This window comes from Plasmodium fragile (genome assembly GCF_000956335.1).
Source record: "Plasmodium fragile strain nilgiri unplaced genomic scaffold supercont1.17, whole genome shotgun sequence".
NCBI classification, from domain to species: Eukaryota; Apicomplexa; class Aconoidasida; order Haemosporida; family Plasmodiidae; genus Plasmodium; species Plasmodium fragile.
The window spans coordinates 210523-231844 of NW_012192597.1; the positions used below are offsets into that span (position 1 = coordinate 210523).

The window sequence follows — 21322 nt, forward strand, 5'->3', positions numbered from 1 at the left end:
AAAAAAAAAAAAAAAAGGAAAAACAACTTCAGTTCATCTTAAAAAGTGAAGAACAATGAATAGGATAAGTTCGTTCGCGAGAGAATTCAGAAGATTAATGAAAAGGAAAAATGGCAACAGAAATCAGTCGTCTATATTAAGCAACATAAAAATACAAAACATTTACGCAAATGATAAAATTAACAAAAGGGAGCATTACGTTTATTATAAGGAGTATGACTTAAAAAGTAACGGTATGAAGAATGAATAGGGGGACACGCCCACGAACTGGATGTAGGCATGAATGGTTGGCGCAGGACAAGGCGGACCATTACACACACACGTGGCTTCCTAACACTTGTTACATTAAAGACACGCGCCTTGCACCCTCGGGCGCGTTATTGCCTAGGGCCAAATTAAATCTCTTCCTATGCCCTTTTCCCATTCGCAGATTGCAGCCACGCACGTGTTACCAAAACGAAAAGATTGTTCAGTAGCGAAAGATATAAATACAAAAATGCTATTCTCTTTGCTACCATCGGATCTACCATAGGGATAGTTTCCTTCGTGTTTTTTATATCACCACAATGGAATGATTACTACTACTGACAGGGGAAAGCATTTTGAACAAATTTTTTGCCAAGATTCTCTGGGGAGAAACGTAAAACTACATCAGTTGTTTTTGCATTTCTTCTCTCTTTTCGGTTCCCATAATGTATATTCCGCCTGTTTTTTTTCGCATAACTTTTTCACAAATGGATGTTTTTGCGTGGTCAACTTTTTTTTTTTTTTTTTTTTTTTTTTGCTGAGGCAGTTCATGTATACTCCTTGAGGTAGAAATTCAAGCAGGTGCTGAAAAAGGCTAGATCCTCCTTGGATAACGTGCCGTTGTGTCCGCAGTTCACCAGCAGGGGGCATCCCAAAATTCTGCAAATGGGGACAAAATGGTGTGTAAATGGGGTGTAATTGGAATGGGTGTGAACGTTGCGCCGCGCAACGAGTGGCAAACCGCGATCACATCGAGCAGCCACCCCTGCAGTATGCAGTTGCTTACTTGGGGGAGTACACCTTATAGGCAGCCTTGTAGAAAACATCAAAATGAGATATGGGTTCCAATGTTAGAAGGTCAACATCTTTTGCACCCTCCTCAACATCATTAAAGTTCACATCCAAAGATGTGCTGAGCCGTTCCCAAAATGTGTAAATTATATAAGTGTGAGTTAGCAGCTTCTTAAAAATTAGTATACGATAGATTAGGAAAATGATAAAGCGAATATTCGTGCCTTGGTTAATAGTGCTGTATTCATCGATTAATCTTTCTGAATAGCTTTTCATTTGACGCAATTTACTTTTGAGGGAAAGCAAAATTTTGCATAAGCTAATTCTGTTATTCAGGCGCATCCAGCTTACGTACTTTTCTAGCTCATTTGAAAAGTCAGCATTGTTTATATCCACTCCAATGTCGTTGGAAAATAGGTCCAGAAAATTTGCACTGTTTAAGCGCGTGGCATTGTTTTTCTGTTTATTTTGCCATTTCTGATTTTTCTCCTTCAGGGCGATCTGCAGCTGTGTGGGGTTCACTAAGTAGGTATCTTCGTCTAGTTGGTAAAAAACGCCCGCGGGGGTAGATGATGGGGCGCAACCGGAAGAAGGACAACCAACCCCAGCACCCTTCTTAAACCAATTCAAGCATACAACCAAGTCGTGCAAAAACATGGACCTTTTTATCACCACGTAGGGGGAATGTATACTACAGTTGTAATCCGCTGCAAAACTGTGATTGAATTGAAAAGTGTCTTTGCTTCGCACCCCTTTAACTTTGGTCATCCTCTTTTCCGAGTCACTATGCATGAAATATGCATCCTCAGAGTCGCTATTAGGATACTCTCCATCGAAGGGCAATTCGTCATCCCTGGTGTTGTTCAAATCGTAGGAGTAGTTTCTGACCTTTCCGTGAGTATACAACCCCCCGTGGTTAGAACACTCAGATAAAATAAGCGGAAGCTGATTGATGGAATTACAATATTGTTCCTCACAGGATGAAATAAAACACTGAGAGGGGTAAGAACCATACACCTTCATTCTAAAAATGAATGATTTGAAAAAATTTATTTTTTCATTTTCTGCAACTTGATTCAATTCTGTTAATAATTGTCCACAAGAATTCAAATTGCAATTGATCGCATCAGCAATGTCTGTTAAAGAATCACTAAATTGGCTTAGGAAGTTGATGATGTCTACCTCTTCTATGTTAAAAGCAGGTTCCTCCTTGTTCTTATTTTTCGTGTTAATATAATTATAGAGGTAGTCATTTTTGAGGAAAAATCCGCTATATGTAAAATGTACCTTTTCCACTTCCTTCCTCTTTGACATATACAAATCTTTTAACATTTTGTTCAGCTTTTCCATTTCGAATTTGAAGTCTTCATTTTCACGGAGGATATCACAAACATTTGGCTTCTTCACATGGCTATCTTTCCCTGTACTTTCCTCCATCCCGAAATCGTCGTAATTATGGTTCACTTTCTTAAAGGTATCCATAAAACTCATGTTGTCATTATAAATGCAATAAATAGCATTATGCGTTTGCTTCTCCAAATTGTTCTCCTTAGAATTGTACAAGGACATGATAGACTTATACGTTTCTAGCCCTATCGAAATGAAGGAATTGTTCGTTGTGGAAGATTTATTTAGAAACAATATACAATCATTTATCACCTTCCAGCTCTGCAAAAATAGGACTATGTCGATGTTTTTAACTTTATTTTCAAACCAACACTTGTCCACATTTTCGTCTATGATTAGCTGGGGGACAAAGGGGATCTTCTCATTCGAGCTGCCGAGAATATTTCCACCCAGGAGCTGCTGCTTCTGAGCAAGTGGGGGCTCGGGTACAGCCCTCTTCTTCGCGTACAAATCGGAATACATCTTTGTCTGCGGCATATATGCGCCTTCATCAGAACTGCCCCCAAGCAGTGGTAGCAAATTTTGGTTATTCTCTCCAGTGGTTGAGGATCCCCCTGCGTTTCCTTCCACGCTGCCTTCCTCCTTGCCGTCCCCACTTTTGTATAATTTAGAAATTTCCTTGGATACCCCTGTAACGACACTCGACATGTAGTGAATTATCTCGTCGTTATTGTCGTAAATTAATATTTTTGGAACATTTGAATTGAGGTAATATTTTGTGATGTCCAATTTGTATGACGTGAATTGCAGAATGTTGTATGCGTACTCTCCAACCATGTACTTGGCCACTTCCTCGAAATTGTAGAAGGACTTATCAATGCACACAAAGGATATCCTTGGATGATCAGTGCGTGTGGTGGCAGGTCCCCCCTCATCCCCAATATCGCGATTGTCCCTATTGCTGCTAGCAACGCCCGTGCTCATGTTGATCTTCCTCCTAATCCTCATGTTGGATATTTTCAACTTGCACAGCACAATGAATTGAAGAAGCAAGATGATATACTTAATTGGGATAAGTAGGATATTCAAAATTTTATCCTTCCTCCTACTCATCAACTTCACCGTTTTGTTTATCTGCTTGCAAGTGATCTTGATGCGAATTTCATTTTTGTACAATTTGTCCATATATTCCGTGTTATTATTTTTTTGATTAAAATTACACAGATGGTAAGACACGTAAGAGCATAGGGGACCTCCAATGGATGTTCCATGTAACCCTAAATGTTTAACCTTCCTGGACAAAAGATACTCTGCAATTTTTAAGGCATCCGCATTGTTTCTATTTAAATTTGGATAACCACTAGACTTGCTGTACCCACGATAGTTGTACACGAAAACGTTAACATTATTTTCTAAGTAAAATTTCAGTGACCCAGAATAGCAAGCATTCAGTTCGTAGTAGGCAGCGTTAGGGTTGAAGTAAAGCACTACGGGTATGTCGCACAAATAATCGTCTTGATATATGTAATTGTAAAAGTCGTTGTTGAAGGCGTTTAAATAGACATGCCCATTCGTGGGTCCATTGGTGCGTCCACTGGTGGGTCCATTCGTTGGATGCTCATTTCCTTCAGTCATCCTTTTCTCACCCCGCTTCTTCAAATCGATATATGATTGTATTTTATCATTTAGAAACCTCTTACATGGTATGAACATGCAATCTATTTTGGCACCGTTAATTAGCAAGTACTCCTGTTTCCCGTAGTATTTAAAAATCAATTCGTACTTGAACAAATCCATTGTTCCTGCTATGTGTTTTTTTATATAATTATTAATATACTTCGTAATATTTCTCATGTCCATGCTTTCTCTTTGTGCATTCAATTTGAACAGCTCGCCAAGCTTGTTCAAAAAGTATGTCAGGTCGTCTAACAGCTTAAGGAAATTATCACCCTTTATGATCATAAAGAAGTCTTTATAGTTGGCATGCGTTATTGATTTTTCGTAATTCTCATGGTAAAACAAACTCAACACATTTATGTCCATATAATTGGGGGGGATGTCCTTCGAAGGAGTGTCTCCTTCTTCCGATTCATCAAAAATGTTATCTCCTTTTATTCCCTCCGAACCGTTCTTTAGTTTTCCTTCCCCCTGGGGTGGATTTCCCCCCGGGGTTAAAGCGTCATCATTGCCATCATAGCCATTATAGTCATTATTACCTTTGGCATTATTATCATTCTCCTTTTTGGGCAACAATTTTGCATATTCCTCCGGTGCCCTACAATCTTGCACACCCTTCCTGTTAAATATGCGCTTCCAAATACTCAACTTAGATTTTGTTCTCTTAAAACTGCTATACGTTCTCCTTTCTTTTGTGGGCGCGAAAAATTTCTCGTAAGTGGGATTTGTACCAAGTATGAACTCATGCACTGCTTTGTTAAAATCTTTGTGGATTTTTATTTCTGTGAGAATTTCGGGGTATATCACATCGTCCTGATGAATGTACACCTTGAGTTCGTTTATTTTGATCATGAATAACTTCAAGTAGTAATAAAAAAGCAACTGCTCATCACTAAAGTCGACATTTTCTTCTAAGTTGATGTAGAGGTAATAGCTAATGTAGAGTGTGTAAAATATATATAGGCCGCTGAAAAAGTTAAAGTAATTATCCTTGTTATTGCTATTTGAGAACAGCTGCTCTAGCTTAATTTTGAGATTTCCGTCTGGGTTATTTTCCTTCCGAATCACGTCCCTGGCGTGTCTTCGAATGTCACTTATAATCAGTGACAGCTTCACCGACTCCTTCATGTAAAACTTACATAGTTCTACTCTGTTGTCGTAGTTTGTCTGCACGGCGGGGGAGGGATGAAAAAAGGGGCGTTCAGTTTGTTCACTCGTTTACAGTGCGTTTTCACGTGTGTAACTTATTTAAGCGTCTTTTTTTTTTGTAATTCTTGTTTTTTTCTGCTTTGTTTCCTCCTGTTTTGCCTTTTGGGCTTACCTTGTGGAAGTATATGAAGAGACTCCCAGGGTACGTGAGGGCTCTCACCACAAAATGGAAGCATAGATAAAACAGGGTGATGTTCAAAAAGAGATAGAACAAGGCATTGTTGAAGACAAACAAAAACAACGACACATAGGTGTAAAAAAAATAGACTAACGTTACGAAGAAGACGATGAGCGAGCTATTTTTTTTAAAACTTTTGAACAATTTTTTGCAAATCATAATTGTAGACATAGGTTAACTGGCAATAAAATGTGCGGTGTATGGGTAGGAGTTGCTTTCGCCTGATTGGAGGTACGGGTGTACATAATGGTGCGCTTGGAAGCATTAAAAAGGAGGGTACGTTGTTGGAAAGCTGTAGGGCATATCACTTACGCATTTATACTAACATATATGCCTATATATATTTATTTACAAATACCGTTACACATGTGACATAAAATTTGTTTCCCTGCTAAAAAATATATATAATCCCAATTGGATGAACTTAAAAAGTGTATTCACAAACATCAACAAAGTCAATTTAACAAATTGGGATCTTTCAAATTGGGCAAATTTAGCCAAAATAATTTTTCTGCGTTTTGTATACAAGTTAAGCGAACAGTCAATTTGTGTATAAAAAAAAAAAAAAAAAAGCGTAAATATTGCTTACATTTACACATGGAAATATAAGCACACGTATGCGTATAATACCACAGACACAGAACGAGTTTGCAAATGAGAACTTATCATGTATGTTGCGATTCTTCTGGGATGTTAAAATGGAGCATTCGGAAAGGTCAATGTGAAAGGTCAACTTATGTATACTTGCGAAGCATTAAAAAAAGAGAAACCTTTTTGTGCCACACCTTTGGGAGCTGCTAAAAGTAGAAACACGCTTTATAGCACAAAGAGTCATAATAGATAATCACATCTCGCAGAATTTGTCCATGTCCCCTTCCAGAGGTTCTTTTTTTAAGGCATAAATTTTCTTGGCTTATTTTAGTAAAATGTAAAAATGGGTATAAGTCATACGGTTTGTTAAGTTTGCTGCTTTTTTTTTTTTTTTTTCTTCAAACAAGTTTTTATCACGTGCACGTGAATCCAACGAATAAAAAAAAAAAAAAAACCAACAAACTGCGCAAAAGGAGCATAGTGAAATATGCAGTGCCCACACTATCGTAGCGAACTGGTGTAGCAAAAATCAAATCAACGCAGGCGCTTCTCAGAATGATAAAAAAAAAATTCATAAGCGAACCCGCGCACCGCGAGCAAACGGAAAAACAATTGCCTACTAAATGTTTAACTCATAAAAGTGAAACCATGTTTCGAACATTGCCACAAATAGGCGTGACATCACAAAGGGAGGGGGAAAACGCCAAATATATGCATGAAGAAGCAGCGAATATTTTCAGGAAAAAAAACAAACTGCATTCACAAATGACAAAATTACTGCATACGTAAAAATGTGCACAGAACAAGCATGGGCGCACGCCTCATCTAATCTATCCACTTGTCACACACATATACCTCTGGCATACTGCGGGCTACACTAACTAACATATACCTCATATTTTTCCTTCTTCTTTTCAACTGCTTCTCGCAACTTCTCTTGTAACTTCACCAAAACGGGGTGATGGACATCCTTTTCAAACTCTGTTTTATTTTCCGAACACAGTATAATTTTATTAACGGGTAAAATGTTCCTAGTTGTGGAGCAAATGAAGCAGAATTCGAAGCGTCCAATGTCACTTATGTTGATAGATTCTTTTTTTAATTTTATGTCCTCCTCTTGGCATATGTTTATTATTTGCTCTCGCATGGTGCCCTTGAGAACAAGTTCGTCTTTTGCTGTGTACAATGTATCATTAAAAAAGCAGAAAAAATTACAAGTCAATCCCTCTGTAATTTCTTCCTTCTCGTTATATAAAACAACCTCGTGGCTATCTTCGCTTTTCAATTTTAGCAGTTTATTTCTCACATCAAACACATTTGAATATTTTATATTTGGCGTCTTCCTTTCTCCACACATGATATCTATCTGCACATGGCTGCTATGTTTTGGTAAGCATTTTATGTAGCATAGAATGGAAAAAAAAGGTTCATTTGAGGGTGCGTAGTTATCACTGTGTATATCCCACGTAATGGTAACCATAACCATATAATTTGAATTTTCACTAAAATGTTTTTTTTTTATATCATCATTTAATGCATTTAAGAATTCGAATCCTGCTTTAATACTTGCGCTGCTGCTCTTGCGAATATTTTCCAATGTCAAATTTTTTAAAATGTTCGTGACGCATTCTTTGTTATGATCATTTATTTGTAACTCCAGGAAGTTGGTGGAGTACTTATGTAAGTTTCTCATGTGTGAAGTGAAATTAAAAATATATTCAAAGGATACTACTGTTTTCATTGTCGTGTACACTCCATCTATACCCAATTTGATGAAATCCTGGACAGCCATGTCGACAAGCGACGCTTTATTGTTCTTTATGAAAATTGCCATTTTTTTTTTTTTTTTTTTTTTTCCAAAGTGCGGAAATTGTAAATATGTGCCAAAAAAAAAAAAAAAAAAAATCTGTATTGTTGTACGTAAACAGAAAAATATACCCCCCTTGGTGATCGTATATTGCGGAACGCATTACCCACGTTGTTCTGCCGACTTAACCAAGTCCACGACAATGAATGGGGCAGCTCTTTTCGTGCACGCAAATAGGATACAAACACAAATACACAATTACTTACGAAACACACACAAAGGGGCAGAGATGCAAATTTGCATGCGTTTGTGTAAGCGGAAGTACCTATGGTAGGGGCAGATGCCTTCCTGCGGATATCGGCAATAAACATAAAAAGTACATAAGTACATGTGTCCACGCAGCAATGTCCTCGTAGTACATTTAAAGTGGAACTTACAAAGGAATTAATTATTGCCAACTGGGACAAGGGTGGGGTTAGTTAATCTTCTAGCTTTATCAAACTTTGCTTCAAAAAAACAACAAAACTCTGTAGCATATTTTTAACATTGTAAAGGCGGAAAGAAAATAAAACTGTGCTGATTTTTTCTTGTTCATTCTTTCTTCGCCACGTGAAGCTCCCATAATATGAAACAACAACATAGGTTAATTTCCACTTTAAAAGTAAAAATATACAGAGGAGAGCATCCTAATTTTTTTTTTTTTTTTCTGTCAACAGATTTAATTTTTACTCATTCTTTCGGAATGCCTTTACGTTAACGAGAAAATGGAACAGAAACAATTCGCTAAAAAAAAAAAAATATATGTTTTTTTTTACGTAACAACAATGTAGTTTTGACCCCCCCTGTGCTGCATGTAGCATGTTCGCGGCATGGGCTTTCTCGGGCATGTGGAAATAAGGGCATACATTTTTTTATTTACAATTCTTTGCGCCGCGTTCACTGTGATTAAAGTCAATACATTTTTAAACATATGCACATTTTTCCTTTTTCTCATTTTCTTGCTTATATTACTATTTATTTTATTTTTTCCATACAGTAGGGGTATTTCCAAATTGTGTATATGTAATCGCAAATTTGTTAAATACCCGTCCCGCAGTGATGACCAAAGGGAAAAAGACATATGGCCCAGAAATGTTCACAACAGGGTTAAATTCCTTTTTCAAGCATCATACATATGTAAATTTGCATTCTACTATTTGTGCAAGACATTTTTCATGCCCACTTCCTTTTTAAAATTTTGTCTCTGCCATGAAAAGGGAACAGAAAAACTTTACCATTACTGACTGAATATTTTATGGCGTGTTAACTATTTAAAAAAAAAAAAAAAAAAAAAAAAAAAAAACACAGCTAGCGAAAGGGAAAAGAGGAAAAAGCTAGTCAAAAAGAGTGTGAGAAAAAAACTAGGGCACAAACAGAACTGAAGAATGAACAATAAATTATTGAGGTAACATTTGCAAAACTGCTAGGCATCAAACATGCTTGCCCTTAAAACATTTGTTAAAAAGGCTTAAGAGTACGAAGAAAAGGGGGCCAAGGGAGAAAAGGCAACGTAAGACGTCTTACCCTCTTTCCCGACTTGTGAAAGTTGTACAGGTAAAGAAACTGTACACATGTGTAGCCATATATTCCCAGCTGCATATGTGTGTATTCCCGTGACTGAACCCTCCCCACACACCAATGGAATCTACAATTAAACGCGCGAGAAAAATAAAATGAAAAAACGCAATGAAGAGTTTGACGACTATTACGATGTGTATGACGAGATCTGGACAAACGACACATTCGAAGAACTAGAATATACACAGAGCCTTGAAAAAAATATAAAAAAAAAATTAAGTAAAGAAGAGTCAAAGCAAAGTATATTCTTCTGCACAGATGATAACACTAAAATGAGTAATATCGAGGATGCACAGCTAAGTAGGAGCGATTTCAATTTAATCAATGAATTGGAAACTTCCAAGGAGGAGAAGGGAGACATCGACTCAAAATTTAGCAGAGTAAATGAGAGGGGAGACTCTCACGGGAATGGCCCAGGAGGGAGGTTAGACCAATCAGAAGAACAAATGGATCAAGACGACGCAGAAAATTACACAGATGATCACCATACCGAGGGCCAAGCATATGACCACCACTCCGGGGACCAAGCGGATTACCGCATCAGTGACAAACTAGATGAAAGCAACAAAACAGATCAAGAGCTATTTTTATTTAAAGACATCTACGAAGAGCTAGAAAAACGCCCTAACGATGAAAAGGGCAGAAGTTACTCATATGATGATGACTTTGACAAACAAAATGAAGATGCACGATTTTTGCACAAATTAGAATTCAGCAGCAGTAACAACGAATCAGACAACGCAGAAGATCGGTCGGGCAATTTATTTCATATGGATAAGTCATCCATGGAGTTCTGGGATAAAATAAATAGCAACGGTGCATCAAGTTACGGGAATGGCGTAGACTGCCTCAATGGTGATTCTTATGGAGACTACGATAATGGAGGCAGCGGCAATTTTTCTAAACAAAGTAACATTAGTCCCCAGGGGAGCGGGCCTTTTCTGCATAGTGGGTACAGCATCTGTGAGGACCACAAGGGAACATCCCCAAACGGAAATGCTAGTTGCATTCATCATAGTAACAGAAGTGCATGCTCCTCTATCATGAAGAGTACAACTGGCGACTACGGGGACAAGTTCAACATGCAGGCTGATAGCCCCTCGTCTTCCTTTTTGAAGGAGCAAATGGGAATAAGAGAATCAAAAGGGGGGAGCAAAGACATGGGTTATTTGCAAAGGGGTGGTAACTCATCAGGAGGGATCGAGGAAGGGAACGAAGAGGATGCAATGGGCCGCTCAAATGGTGACATGCCAGAAGAAATTAACTCACTTTATAGTAATAGAAGCCGAAGAGGTGTCGGAGATTTTTCGTATCAAAGTCGAGACTCCCACGCGAGCGCAGACAATGTGTACTCTGGGAAGAGTATAAAACGAAGTGACACCTCTTTGGGATACAACAAGGGTTATGACATCAGCAGGACAAGTAGCAATTTTAACCGCGAGGAATCTTTACATCACTCCCACGAATACAATACCTCGACGCCTAGCAGCACCTTGAGTTTAAGTAAGCTTAATGAAAGTGTGAAAAAAAGCAAAAGAGTCGTTTTGCGCAGTAGTGACAATGATATTAATGCCGATTCATTGGGGGTGGATTCGAAGAGCAGCGTGAGGGATTACCACTCTCATGCTGAAAGCAAACCAGAAGGAATCAATAAAACAGGTAGGGGCAACTCATCCCCCAGGGATAACCGCGCCGAGCTCAACGATAGCGCACCAGTTAGGACAACAACCACCACAAAAACAGACAGTGACGATACTTCAAAAATTATGAACAACAATTTGAAATTAAAGAACACCAGTAAGAAAAACGAGGGAAGATGGAAAAGGGAGGAGAAGAAGACCCCTCAAAAAGACACAAAATTTGAGAGCTTCCAAAAAAGGCGCACCAGTAGCAGCCATAGGGGGGAAATATCGAACAGTTTGGCCTCACCTAAAAAGAATACTCGTGATAATGCTTCAAACGAACTGAACAAAAGGGATAACTCTGCTCAAAGCAGCTCGGATAGCAATTCCATTTCTGTCAACAAGAAAAAAACCAAGGGACGCGAAAATGTCACATGCAACAGCAATGACAGCACGGACATCTGCGTCGACTTGAACGATGAAGAATCGTGGGACGATACGGACAGGCCAAACGACAAAAAAGGGGAAACAAAGAAGAAAGGTATCGTGGCAATTATAAAGGATAGGCACAAAAAAGAGAAAACAGAAAAGAAGGGCGAAGCGGAGGAAGGTACTACGCGAAGAAGGCGCCGCTCAAACGATAAAGGTGATAGAAAAAAAGACGTGCCGCTTAATCATGAGGAGCTTAACGAACAAAGCAACAGTGACCAACTGAAGGAGCTGGGAAAGGAACTCAACAATCAAATAAACAAACTAGAAAGGGAACAGGATAAAGTTAAGAAATTAGAATATGAGCTAATTGCGAAAAGTGCAGAAATGGAACTTGAGAGAGAAGAAATGAAAAACAAAATTGAGGAGGAAAAGAAAAAGATGATAAAAAATTTGGAAGAGGAAAAAAAAAAGTGGAACAAGGAAAAAAAAAGAATAGAAAGTGAAGTAGACAAACAGAGGAACATCATAATGAGCAAAAGAAAACTAACCAACGAAGTAGCAATGTTCAAAAATAAAATTAAAGAATTAGAAGAAAAGCTCACAACGGAAAAGAGACAGCACAAAATAACTGTGGAGAAATTGAGAAAACAGGTAGAAAGTTTAAAAATTGAAAATGAAAAGCTCAAAACAGAGTTAAAAATTTCAGACGAGTATAGAAGCAAGCTAGAAAATTACCAGCAGAAAACTATTATGAAGTTAGCAACAAATGTGGTTCAGGAGAAAATGGTAAAAAATGCCGATGCGAAAAGTTTGCCTCATTTTTCCGACTGCTCAGAAAATTTCACCCCGGTGAAGAGCAAGCCACAGGGGGAAAGTGGACGGCGGGGAAGTGAATCGGATTCGTTATATCAACCCACCATTAGCGATGATAAAACACTCTGTACAAATGCACTACGCGAAAGCGACCCCTGTGTAGTGCCATCGAAAGAAGTAAAAGGGAAAAAAAAAATTACACTTAACAATTTATTTGTACACAAAAATGACATGAAGATTGGACACGGCGCCGCAAAGGATGATGAGTCTATAGATAAAAATTTAAAAAAAATGAAATTGCTAATAGAGAAAAATAGAAATGCCGAAAATATGGACAAGGTATACAACGAGGAAGACACCAGTAGCCATACTACGAATGAACATAATAAAATTTTTAGAAAGTATTTTTTTGACCACTCCAGCAAAATAAATGACAAATTATCTTACAATAGTGGCTTTACAAATGAGGAGGAAGAAAAAAGGGACCCCCACGAACAGATGAGGAAGACCTCCTTTCTAGCCAACTACACCAAGCAGGATAACCAAAATGGGAGAGATGAAAAGGAAAGAGATGTAAGGGTCCCACTAGGAAATGTCCATGTGGATACACCCATGGGCGAATCAGCGGAAAGGTATGTCCTCCCCTTCCATAGGGACCTCGACAAAAAGCTCTCAAGGGTTAATTATGAGGGAGGATACACCTAGCCCCCATAAAGTATCCTCTTCCCGTGATAAGTAAACCAGACAGCAATCTTTTTCTATATAACATCACTTCTCGCAGGTTGACGAACGAGTTTGGGATCCATACGAAGGGTGATAACCCAGCCAGGACATCAAAAAATGGTACAAGTAGCAACGTGCGCACGATGAATAATACACCGTTTAAGCGTTATGGGGGGGACGGACCATCCGCATTAAACACACGCAGTGGTGAACTGAAAAGGAATAACAACGTCGGAAGAAGCGGAAAAGACGACAATCAGTTTGGAAAAAATACCCTAGAGTCGAGAACCCGCTCGAAGATATCTCCACCCAGCATCGACCATTTAAACCCTTTTGGCAAAAACTGGGACTTTATAATAAATTTCAATTTTGACGAACTATTTAACAGTTGCGAAAATGTGATTGAATCGATATTCTCGTCAACCAAGAAGATGAAATATAAACAAGCATTTGTTGATGGGAAGGTGGAGACATTATTTGAAGACGGCCTACGAATTATTGAGAAAAACAGAAATAAGAAAATTGTGGACCCCAACAATTTAACTATTTATCTCTACCCCAGTAAGGATTACCGTGCACAGTTGCCAAATTCGTACACGGTAAGGAAGGATCAGTTTTCACGCGCGAGGACAAGCGATCATTGAGGTTTTCCCCACGTGGATGAGGCGGATGTAATACAGAGTTCCCCAATTCGTACAACCGTTCAGAAGTTTAAAAAATTACCCCACATCTCCCCTTTCCTCCTTAGCTATTCCGCTTTGTAAACAAAGGCATATACCAAGTGAACATACCTAATAAATGCCAACTGAATAAGTAAGAAAACTGGCCATATTTATTTACCTGCATTTAAAGTGCACTCTTTGACAAATTTCCGAATCAGCACAATGATGTCTTTTTTTTTTTTTTTTTTTTTTTTTTTTTTGCTAGGTTTCCAAATGGCCAAATAGACTGCAAATATACCGATGGGCACACGCAAATTTTATTTTGCGATGGGCGAAGGAAGGAGATTCTACCTAACAAGGAGGAATATGCCATCCTGCGCAACGGTACTTGATGGGGAGGGGAAATTTATAGAAAACAAATGGGCGCCCCCCCTGAAGAGTACAACAAAATGGGGTCATTTACGGTAGAGCATAACTTTACTGTGTCAATGGAGGTGTATTGTAGGGAGTTATAAATGCTCTCAAGAAGGAGCAGACTGAACAGAAACGAACAAGGTGGGAAGCTTCGAGGCGATAAATATGTGTCCAATCCTCTCTTTCCATTCCCCCTCAGGTACAATCAAAAAGCTCAGTTAGCACCTTCCCGTCCATGGGGAATGAAATGGACGTAAATTCTTTTCTCCACCACGGCCTCCGCCACGCCTTATGTTTTTCTCTATCTTCATCGCGCTCACCATTTGGAATCCCTTGTCAACTGTGACAACACAAATTTGTTTTGTCTCAACGCAGCGATTTCGTGTGCACACGGATCCGTTCCTTTGGGGGCAGCCCAACGGGAAAAACGTCACCTCGAGTTATTTGTCGATGTGGGGTTTTCCGCGCACACGTCTTCCTGCAGCTGTAGCGGTTTTGTGGCGATCATTTTGACCCACATCAATATGTTACTTATTATGTTAATTTTTTTTTTTTTTGAAGTTAATAAACTGGTTTGCCTCCTTTTTTTTAAATGCCCAATTCGATTCTCTCCCTTTTTTTAAACGTTGCTGTTTAACTCCGTTTGTCAAATTCTTAAACTTTTTTAATTTTTTTGGGAGTCGCTGTTTTTTTTTGCACATACAAAAATGTACAAAACTGTCGTTAATTTTGCAACAAAATGATCGTAAAAAAAAAGAAAAGAAAACGGGAATATTTTTTCAAGTGCATACATGTTTCAACATTTTTTTTTAAAAGGAAAACTTCAACTTGAGCGATTAATGTACAGCTTAACCTTATCCTCGCCATTTTGAACAGGATCCTTTTTTTGGTTATCTCCCCATTTTGCAATTATGACATGTGACAAAAGGGGCTAGGCAGAAGATCTAAAACGAAATGACGTTTTTTTTTTTTTTTAGGATCTCTCTCTTTTTTTGGCTAGCATAATGTACCCTTATGTCGCAGGTGTACATTATTATAAAACATAACATTGCGTGAACTTATATGCTGCCGAGGAGGTCCTTCCCAATAATCCTTTTCAAACTGCGCGCACGTAGATAGCCGCATTTTTCCGCATTTGTGCTCAAATGGGTGAGGCACAATTTTCAAGGGGAACATTTGCCTTGTTGCCTGTGTTATATAGGCCGAGGGGGATATATATATTAGTAGGGGATTAAATCATACGCCGGATCGTGGAGCACAAGGGGCAAAAGAAAAAACCGCAACAGAATTATTTACCCGAACAGGGTGGCCGCGTACCAGGCGTGCGTAGAAATTCCCGTCCGTCTGTCACCCTCTCCTCTGCTTACCCCACTTGTTACCCCTCCCCCCACGTTGTACAAAATGGACGAGGAAATATTAAACAAGTTCGCCACCAAGAACAGCATAAACAACATCCCGTATAGTAACTTCTTCGTCGCGCATAAGAGGAACATGCTGGAGGACGAGTACGCCAGTAGGGACAACTTTGGTCATGTGAACAAACGAGCCAAAGTATCGCTCTTTGATAATTTCGAATCACTGAAGAAGCAAAGGTTAAGTGAAAATGACGTCTGCATAGACCACTTTAAGGACATGGACAAGTACATCAACCATGTAAAGGAGTTAAGAAGTATTTATAACTTCCTCTTCAGTGATCATTTAACCAACGAACATGACATTTTGCACGTGAACAGAAAATTTTGCACCATACAATGTAATGATATTATCGACAGGAATATTTGTTTTGAGAGTTCAGCGGAGAGGTGCAGTAGTGGGCTATACAGTTTTGCCAAGAGTGGAGTGAGTGGCAGCAACGATGCGCTCATAAAGAAGAAGGGGGTGGGTGAAATGGAGGTACATGAAATGGGTGTGGAGGAGAAGAATGTAGACTGGAGAAGAGGTAGGGGGGAAAATGTTCACACCGTTAACGGCGATAATAGAATTGATAATTACCACAGTGGAGATGAGGAAAATTTCGGAGGTCCCCCTTTAGGAAGGAATAGAATCCCTTCTTTTGGAAAAAGAATACTTAATAGCGTATCGAACCAAGTACTGTACATCGATGACTTGTCTTCATATGACATTCTGCTTCTAGTGTCCTTAGTCACTCAGTTGCAAAATGAACAAAGGGAAAATGAAAAAGAAGAAAAAAATTTAGAGGTGTTAGCAAACATTGACGAATTTCAAGTGAATGCACATTCACTAAAAGAAATTTTTAGAAGCTACTTTAAAGAAAAGGCTTTTCAATGTTTTACGTGCGGATTACGATTCAGCTCCAGCTTAGAGAAGCTAAACCATTTGGAAAATCATTACGAAAAAAGTAAATACTACACAAATACTGGCACAGAAAAACCAGGTGCCAATAGGAACAGAAAAAAAATTATTTATTTAGATCATATGAGTATATCTATTGAATTTTTTATATGTAAAGAGTACTCCATTTTTGAAGATGTGTATGAAAATATAGTTACGAAAAATTGTAACTCCTTTAATTATAATGCCAAGTGGGAGGCGGACCGGAAGACCATCCATGTGGAGAGGAATTACGAGGGTGTGGATGATTCGGCCCTTTTGAAGAATGCCAAGAGGGACAATCATGAGGCCAATTTTGCATCTTGTACGATCGGTTGGACAGATGGGGAGGAACCTGGTGATGTAGAAAATGCCTATGGTGTGGATCCCAACTCGGTGGCACATACGAAGAACGCAAACAACGTTCCTCAAAGTAAAAGAGAAAAACGCCCTGAAACGCTCGCTTTTTATATATCTGCTTATGAGGGGCAGAAAGTGAAGGCAGCAGAAGACGCGTGTTTCGACAAAACTGTACAGGACGTGTTCCATTTTGGAAAAAAGTCCAACGAAATGGATAACTTCTTTTGGGCAGGGCGAAATAACGAAACGCAGAATAGAACAAATGAGAAAAAAAAAAAAAATTTGCATAATGTAGAAAATGATGATAATGATTCTTCCTCAGATAATGACAACAACGACAAGAGGAACAAGAACAAAAGCGGTAGTAATGACGAGGACAACGAAGGGGAAATGAACTTTTTTGATTTTATATATGGAAACCAAAACACATATGATGTTAACCTGTCCAATTATTACACCGTGACTGAAGATAACAATGTGCATATAAACTACATAGATGGAGAAATCATGTTTAAAAATATTTTGAAGTGCTTAGAGATAAAGGATATTAAGAGTTATGTTTTTCCCTCCTGGATCCCTCGAAGGAGCATACAAAATTTTTTAGTTAGACCTCTTAGGGAAATGTATGGGCAGGAAGTCACTAGCAGTAACTCATTTGCGAATCTTGCAGGCGCCAAAGGGATGGGCAATCTTTTTATGAACAAGTCAGCCGCGGAAGATGCTTCGCTTGGAAACAAACTAGCTGTGCAGAGTAACGTCTGGAATTTGTGCACAAGTGGGGAGTTTTATGTGAGCAAGCAGCTGGTTCCCATGAACGTTTTTTTTTCCCTCTCAAAGATGGGCGGTCGTGACGGCAAGCGCGGGGAAGTCTCCAACCGGAGTGAATACCACGAGGGGGGTTACGTGGCTCGTGCGGGAGAGTTCCAAATGGAGGCGGTCAATTGTGCACAACTACCTCAGGACGTGAATGTGAAGGTTAGTGACGAGTGGGGAGAACAACCCGCGGAGGGAAACTCCAACCGAATAGATGGACTCAGTAATAAAATGCACCTTTCCAAAGACGCCATGGAGGGAGGGCATCTTAGGGGATTGGGAAGCACAGACTACTCTATGGACCATGTCGCCGTGTGCTCCTATCGCGAACGTAACGAACCGCTTGAACAACAGCAGAATAACGAGGAGCAGATGATAATGCGCTCGTTCCTGCACATCTTCGATGAAAAGTACTTTGCACAAACGAGCGCCTTCAAGGAAATTTTTCTCTTCTACCTGAGAAGTAATTATTTTGAAATGACCCATCACTTGAGCAACCAAGTTAATTTTGACGACATAGAAGAGAAACTATATAATTATATACAAAATAATTTTACACAGAACATGCCCATATTCGATACGAATAATTATCAACCAAATGAGTGTTTTCTGTGTAGAGAAAAACTTCTATTTGATTATTCATATGAATACAATGACTTTTACTACACGGATGCTGTGGCCGTGGACTTGAATAACCTGCTCGAGGATGAGGACGACAGGGACGAAGCGCACACGTACACCTTTTCTTTCAGTGCTAACAGAATTGACAAACTGAGCGATAGGTGCATTTATAACGATCCAAGTTACGACATATTGGACAACGGAATTAGGGAAGCAGAAATTTTTTTCCAAAAAATGCAAAATGGAGAAGACGCACATTTGGGTAATGCAGTGAGCCAATTGGAGGAAGAAAAAAATGGTACTACTACTCCAAATGATGGTCACGTGGAGGAAAAGAACAAAACGGTTTACAGCTCAGTACATATGAATGAGCTGCTCGAAAATATAAAAAAAATAATTGGTGAAAATTGTGTATTGAAAAGAACAATCATCGAGTCAGCTTTAAAATATAATAGCCAAATGAAAAATATGAACAAGAAAAAAAAAAAAAAAAAAGATGACCATATTCAGCATTACAATAATTTATTTAAAAGTTTTTGTATTCCATATGAAACTGTTAGCATTCTCCATGACATACAGAAGGAAAATCAAAACAGGAACAGCGTTAACGTTAATAATGTTTCCCAATTTGATATTAACCATGAATATGCAAATGACGAAATTGACGATTTTGTGAATTATTTCGAAAATGTCACGCAACAAGTGACCAATTCGCTCTTCGAAAATATGTACAAAGGTAAAAAAATGGATAAACATATTTTCACAGACATGACAAATTGCTATATAAATGACGATAATGAGAAAAAGGACAATTTTACTCATATGTATTTCCCGTCCAAAAATTATTTGCACACAGACTTCACTTATTTTCACCATCAGTGTTTTAAAAATTATGTACACTATTTTATTTTCCCATACTACTTCTTAACCAAGTTGGATGATCACCTTTTTAAGAAAATTGTTGTCTCTGCTGTGAGGCAGTTTTTCAAGGCGTATCATCGTATTTGTAAATTTGGCACTTCTGAGATGAAGCACACGGGGGGAAGTCGTCTTTGTGCAAAGAAAAGGCCGACTCCTAAGGCAGGGCAGCTACAACGGAGGAAGCACTTTTAGCGTGGCGCCAGAAGCCATTCACGTCTGTTTTAGTTGCTCCCTTTTTTTTTTTTTTTTTGCTTTATCTGTAATTTTTTTTTTGTCTGTGGGGAAGTGCCCCCCTGCCCAAGTTTGCATCGCTTATCTTGCGTTTGTCTGATATACCCCCCCTTTTTTTTTGTTTTTTAGTATTTTTTTTTTTAAACATTACAAAAAGAATTTTGTTAAATTAAAAAGTTTTTTTTCGTAAATGGTGAAACAAAAACACGGTAATGGTTGAAAGTGCACTGCAATTTGAGAGGTTTGTGTCGGGCGTGCGCTTGGCCAAAAATGGAATTCTGTTGAGTACAGAAGTGGACGCAGAAATGGGCGCAGAAGTGGCATAAGAACTTGTTCGCGGGAACACAGGGATAGGTTAACGAGAGGTGTGCCATAAATAAAAGGCCAACACGGTGTCAGGCGCGCGTAGCGCTCATCGCTTGCTTTCTCAAGGCCAACCAGTTAGGCATCCAGGGGGCACCTGACGCAATTCTTGACGAAGTCACAAAACTTGCACTTCCACTTGTCGGAGTTATCCACCACGTCGCTACACCGCTTGCCGTCCCAGTAGTCCAACAAAAAGTTCACAGTATACAAAGTGGAGTGGTAAAAATAAGGGATGCTATTTCTAGCAAACTCAACCCCTTCATGCTCGTACACAATTTCCATTTCTTCTTTAATTTTTGGAAGTCTGAGAAAAAGACAATTTACTACTTTGGCTAAATTTTCTAAATTTTTATATTTTACCAAATCACTAGCGGTAAATTCAAACTTAGGATCGCATTCGTATATTTCAAACATCTTTTTAAAGTCAGCTCTTCCATGCCTTAAATGTTGTAGCAGTAGGCAATATGTTTGTACTTGTATAGCGGACGTCCTCTTCTGAGCAAGACTTGGCTCCCTTTTTTCCTTCCTGGTTTTTGTATCAGATATTATCAAATATTCCCTCCTGGTAACATTATCATATTCAATTCTTAGCTCGTCAATTATACCTCTTAATACGTATCCTCTAATGACCCCAAAAACCCACACTTCTCTTGCCTTCTTCATTTCATATAATTGTTCCAATAAGATAATGGTGTTCAGTAGACGGTATCCTAAAGACTCTTCTTTCGTATCCACTTCCACATCAATTATCAGATGATCTGCTTTCTCTAACACTTCATGTCTTTCTATACCTAATCGCATTGCTTCTGTTTCTCTTTTTTTCCCTGTTGTTAAAACTAACTCCAATTGTTGTTCGCACCACAGCTGGGCTGATAAATCTGTAATACTTAATTTATTTTTTTTGTTAAACTTTTCATTTGGACATTTCGATTCTTTGTATAATTTTTCCGTTTCTTTAATTTGCTGTTCTAATAACAGGTCCTCCACGTCGTGCACCAGTTGGTCAAATTCTGAGGTGGGCGATGGGATGTCACTCTGTGGGTTCCCTGTGGACGCCTCGCTCAAAATTTTGCACCCCCTTTCATTCTTAACGCTTTCGCTCTCCTCCTTTTTCCAAATTATGTTAAACGTCGTTAGCATTGTGTCTGCGGTGTGAACAAGTAGGAAGAGGTAAGAACAGGTAAGAAGCGGCAAAGTAGTGCCTGGGAAAATTCACCCAATGCACACACATACAATGCCCACTCATAGGGGGGGGGTTCCTAGACAAATATATTCACTCTACCTGCGCATATGCTTATGTGGTATATTTTGCCGCAAATACCAATGATGCTAGACGTGCATTCAAAGGGTGAGAAAAAACGGGGCGGGAATTTCACGTGGAAAAACCTCTGCTCAGTACAAATAACTCATGGATCCTGAAAAGCCTTAAATTGGATAAATGTAAATACATACAGTTGAACACATTTACCCACACATACATTCGAAGGGAGAAAAATGGACCTATGCCAACGTATAAAGCGCATTCGTGTGCTTCATGACGTCAAAACGT

At 38.8% G+C, this 21322-nt stretch overlaps 6 protein-coding genes across 6 annotated transcripts; 3 read left to right on the top strand and 3 right to left on the bottom strand.

Moving 5' to 3' along the window:
- Positions 1–55: 55 nt before the first annotated feature.
- AK88_01892 (uncharacterized protein) lies at positions 56–588 on the top strand (the record flags this gene model as incomplete). The annotated part of the gene is made up of 2 exons (XM_012479527.1): positions 56–233; positions 431–588. The coding sequence occupies 2 exons, from the start codon at positions 56–58 to the stop codon at positions 586–588; spliced, it is 336 nt and encodes a 111-aa protein (XP_012334950.1).
- Positions 589–794: 206 nt separating this feature from the next.
- AK88_01893 (uncharacterized protein) lies at positions 795–5608 on the bottom strand (the record flags this gene model as incomplete). Its single annotated transcript, XM_012479528.1, has 3 exons — positions 795–906; positions 1034–5229; positions 5384–5608. The coding sequence occupies 3 exons, from the start codon at positions 5606–5608 to the stop codon at positions 795–797; spliced, it is 4533 nt and encodes a 1510-aa protein (XP_012334951.1).
- Positions 5609–6917: 1309 nt separating this feature from the next.
- AK88_01894 (uncharacterized protein) lies at positions 6918–7874 on the bottom strand (the record flags this gene model as incomplete). Its single annotated transcript, XM_012479529.1, has 1 exon — positions 6918–7874. The coding sequence occupies one exon, from the start codon at positions 7872–7874 to the stop codon at positions 6918–6920; it is 957 nt and encodes a 318-aa protein (XP_012334952.1).
- A 1685-nt stretch (positions 7875–9559) lies between these two features.
- On the top strand, positions 9560–14108 carry AK88_01895 (uncharacterized protein; the record flags this gene model as incomplete). Its single annotated transcript, XM_012479530.1, has 4 exons — positions 9560–12963; positions 13113–13653; positions 13803–13867; positions 13982–14108. 4 exons carry the CDS (start codon positions 9560–9562, stop codon positions 14106–14108), a joined length of 4137 nt encoding a protein of 1378 aa, XP_012334953.1.
- A 1423-nt stretch (positions 14109–15531) lies between these two features.
- On the top strand, positions 15532–19368 carry AK88_01896 (uncharacterized protein; the record flags this gene model as incomplete). Its single annotated transcript, XM_012479531.1, has 1 exon — positions 15532–19368. The coding sequence occupies one exon, from the start codon at positions 15532–15534 to the stop codon at positions 19366–19368; it is 3837 nt and encodes a 1278-aa protein (XP_012334954.1).
- A 480-nt stretch (positions 19369–19848) lies between these two features.
- On the bottom strand, positions 19849–20913 carry AK88_01897 (uncharacterized protein; the record flags this gene model as incomplete). The annotated part of the gene is made up of 1 exon (XM_012479532.1): positions 19849–20913. The coding sequence occupies one exon, from the start codon at positions 20911–20913 to the stop codon at positions 19849–19851; it is 1065 nt and encodes a 354-aa protein (XP_012334955.1).
- Between the last annotated feature and the right edge of the window lie 409 nt (positions 20914–21322).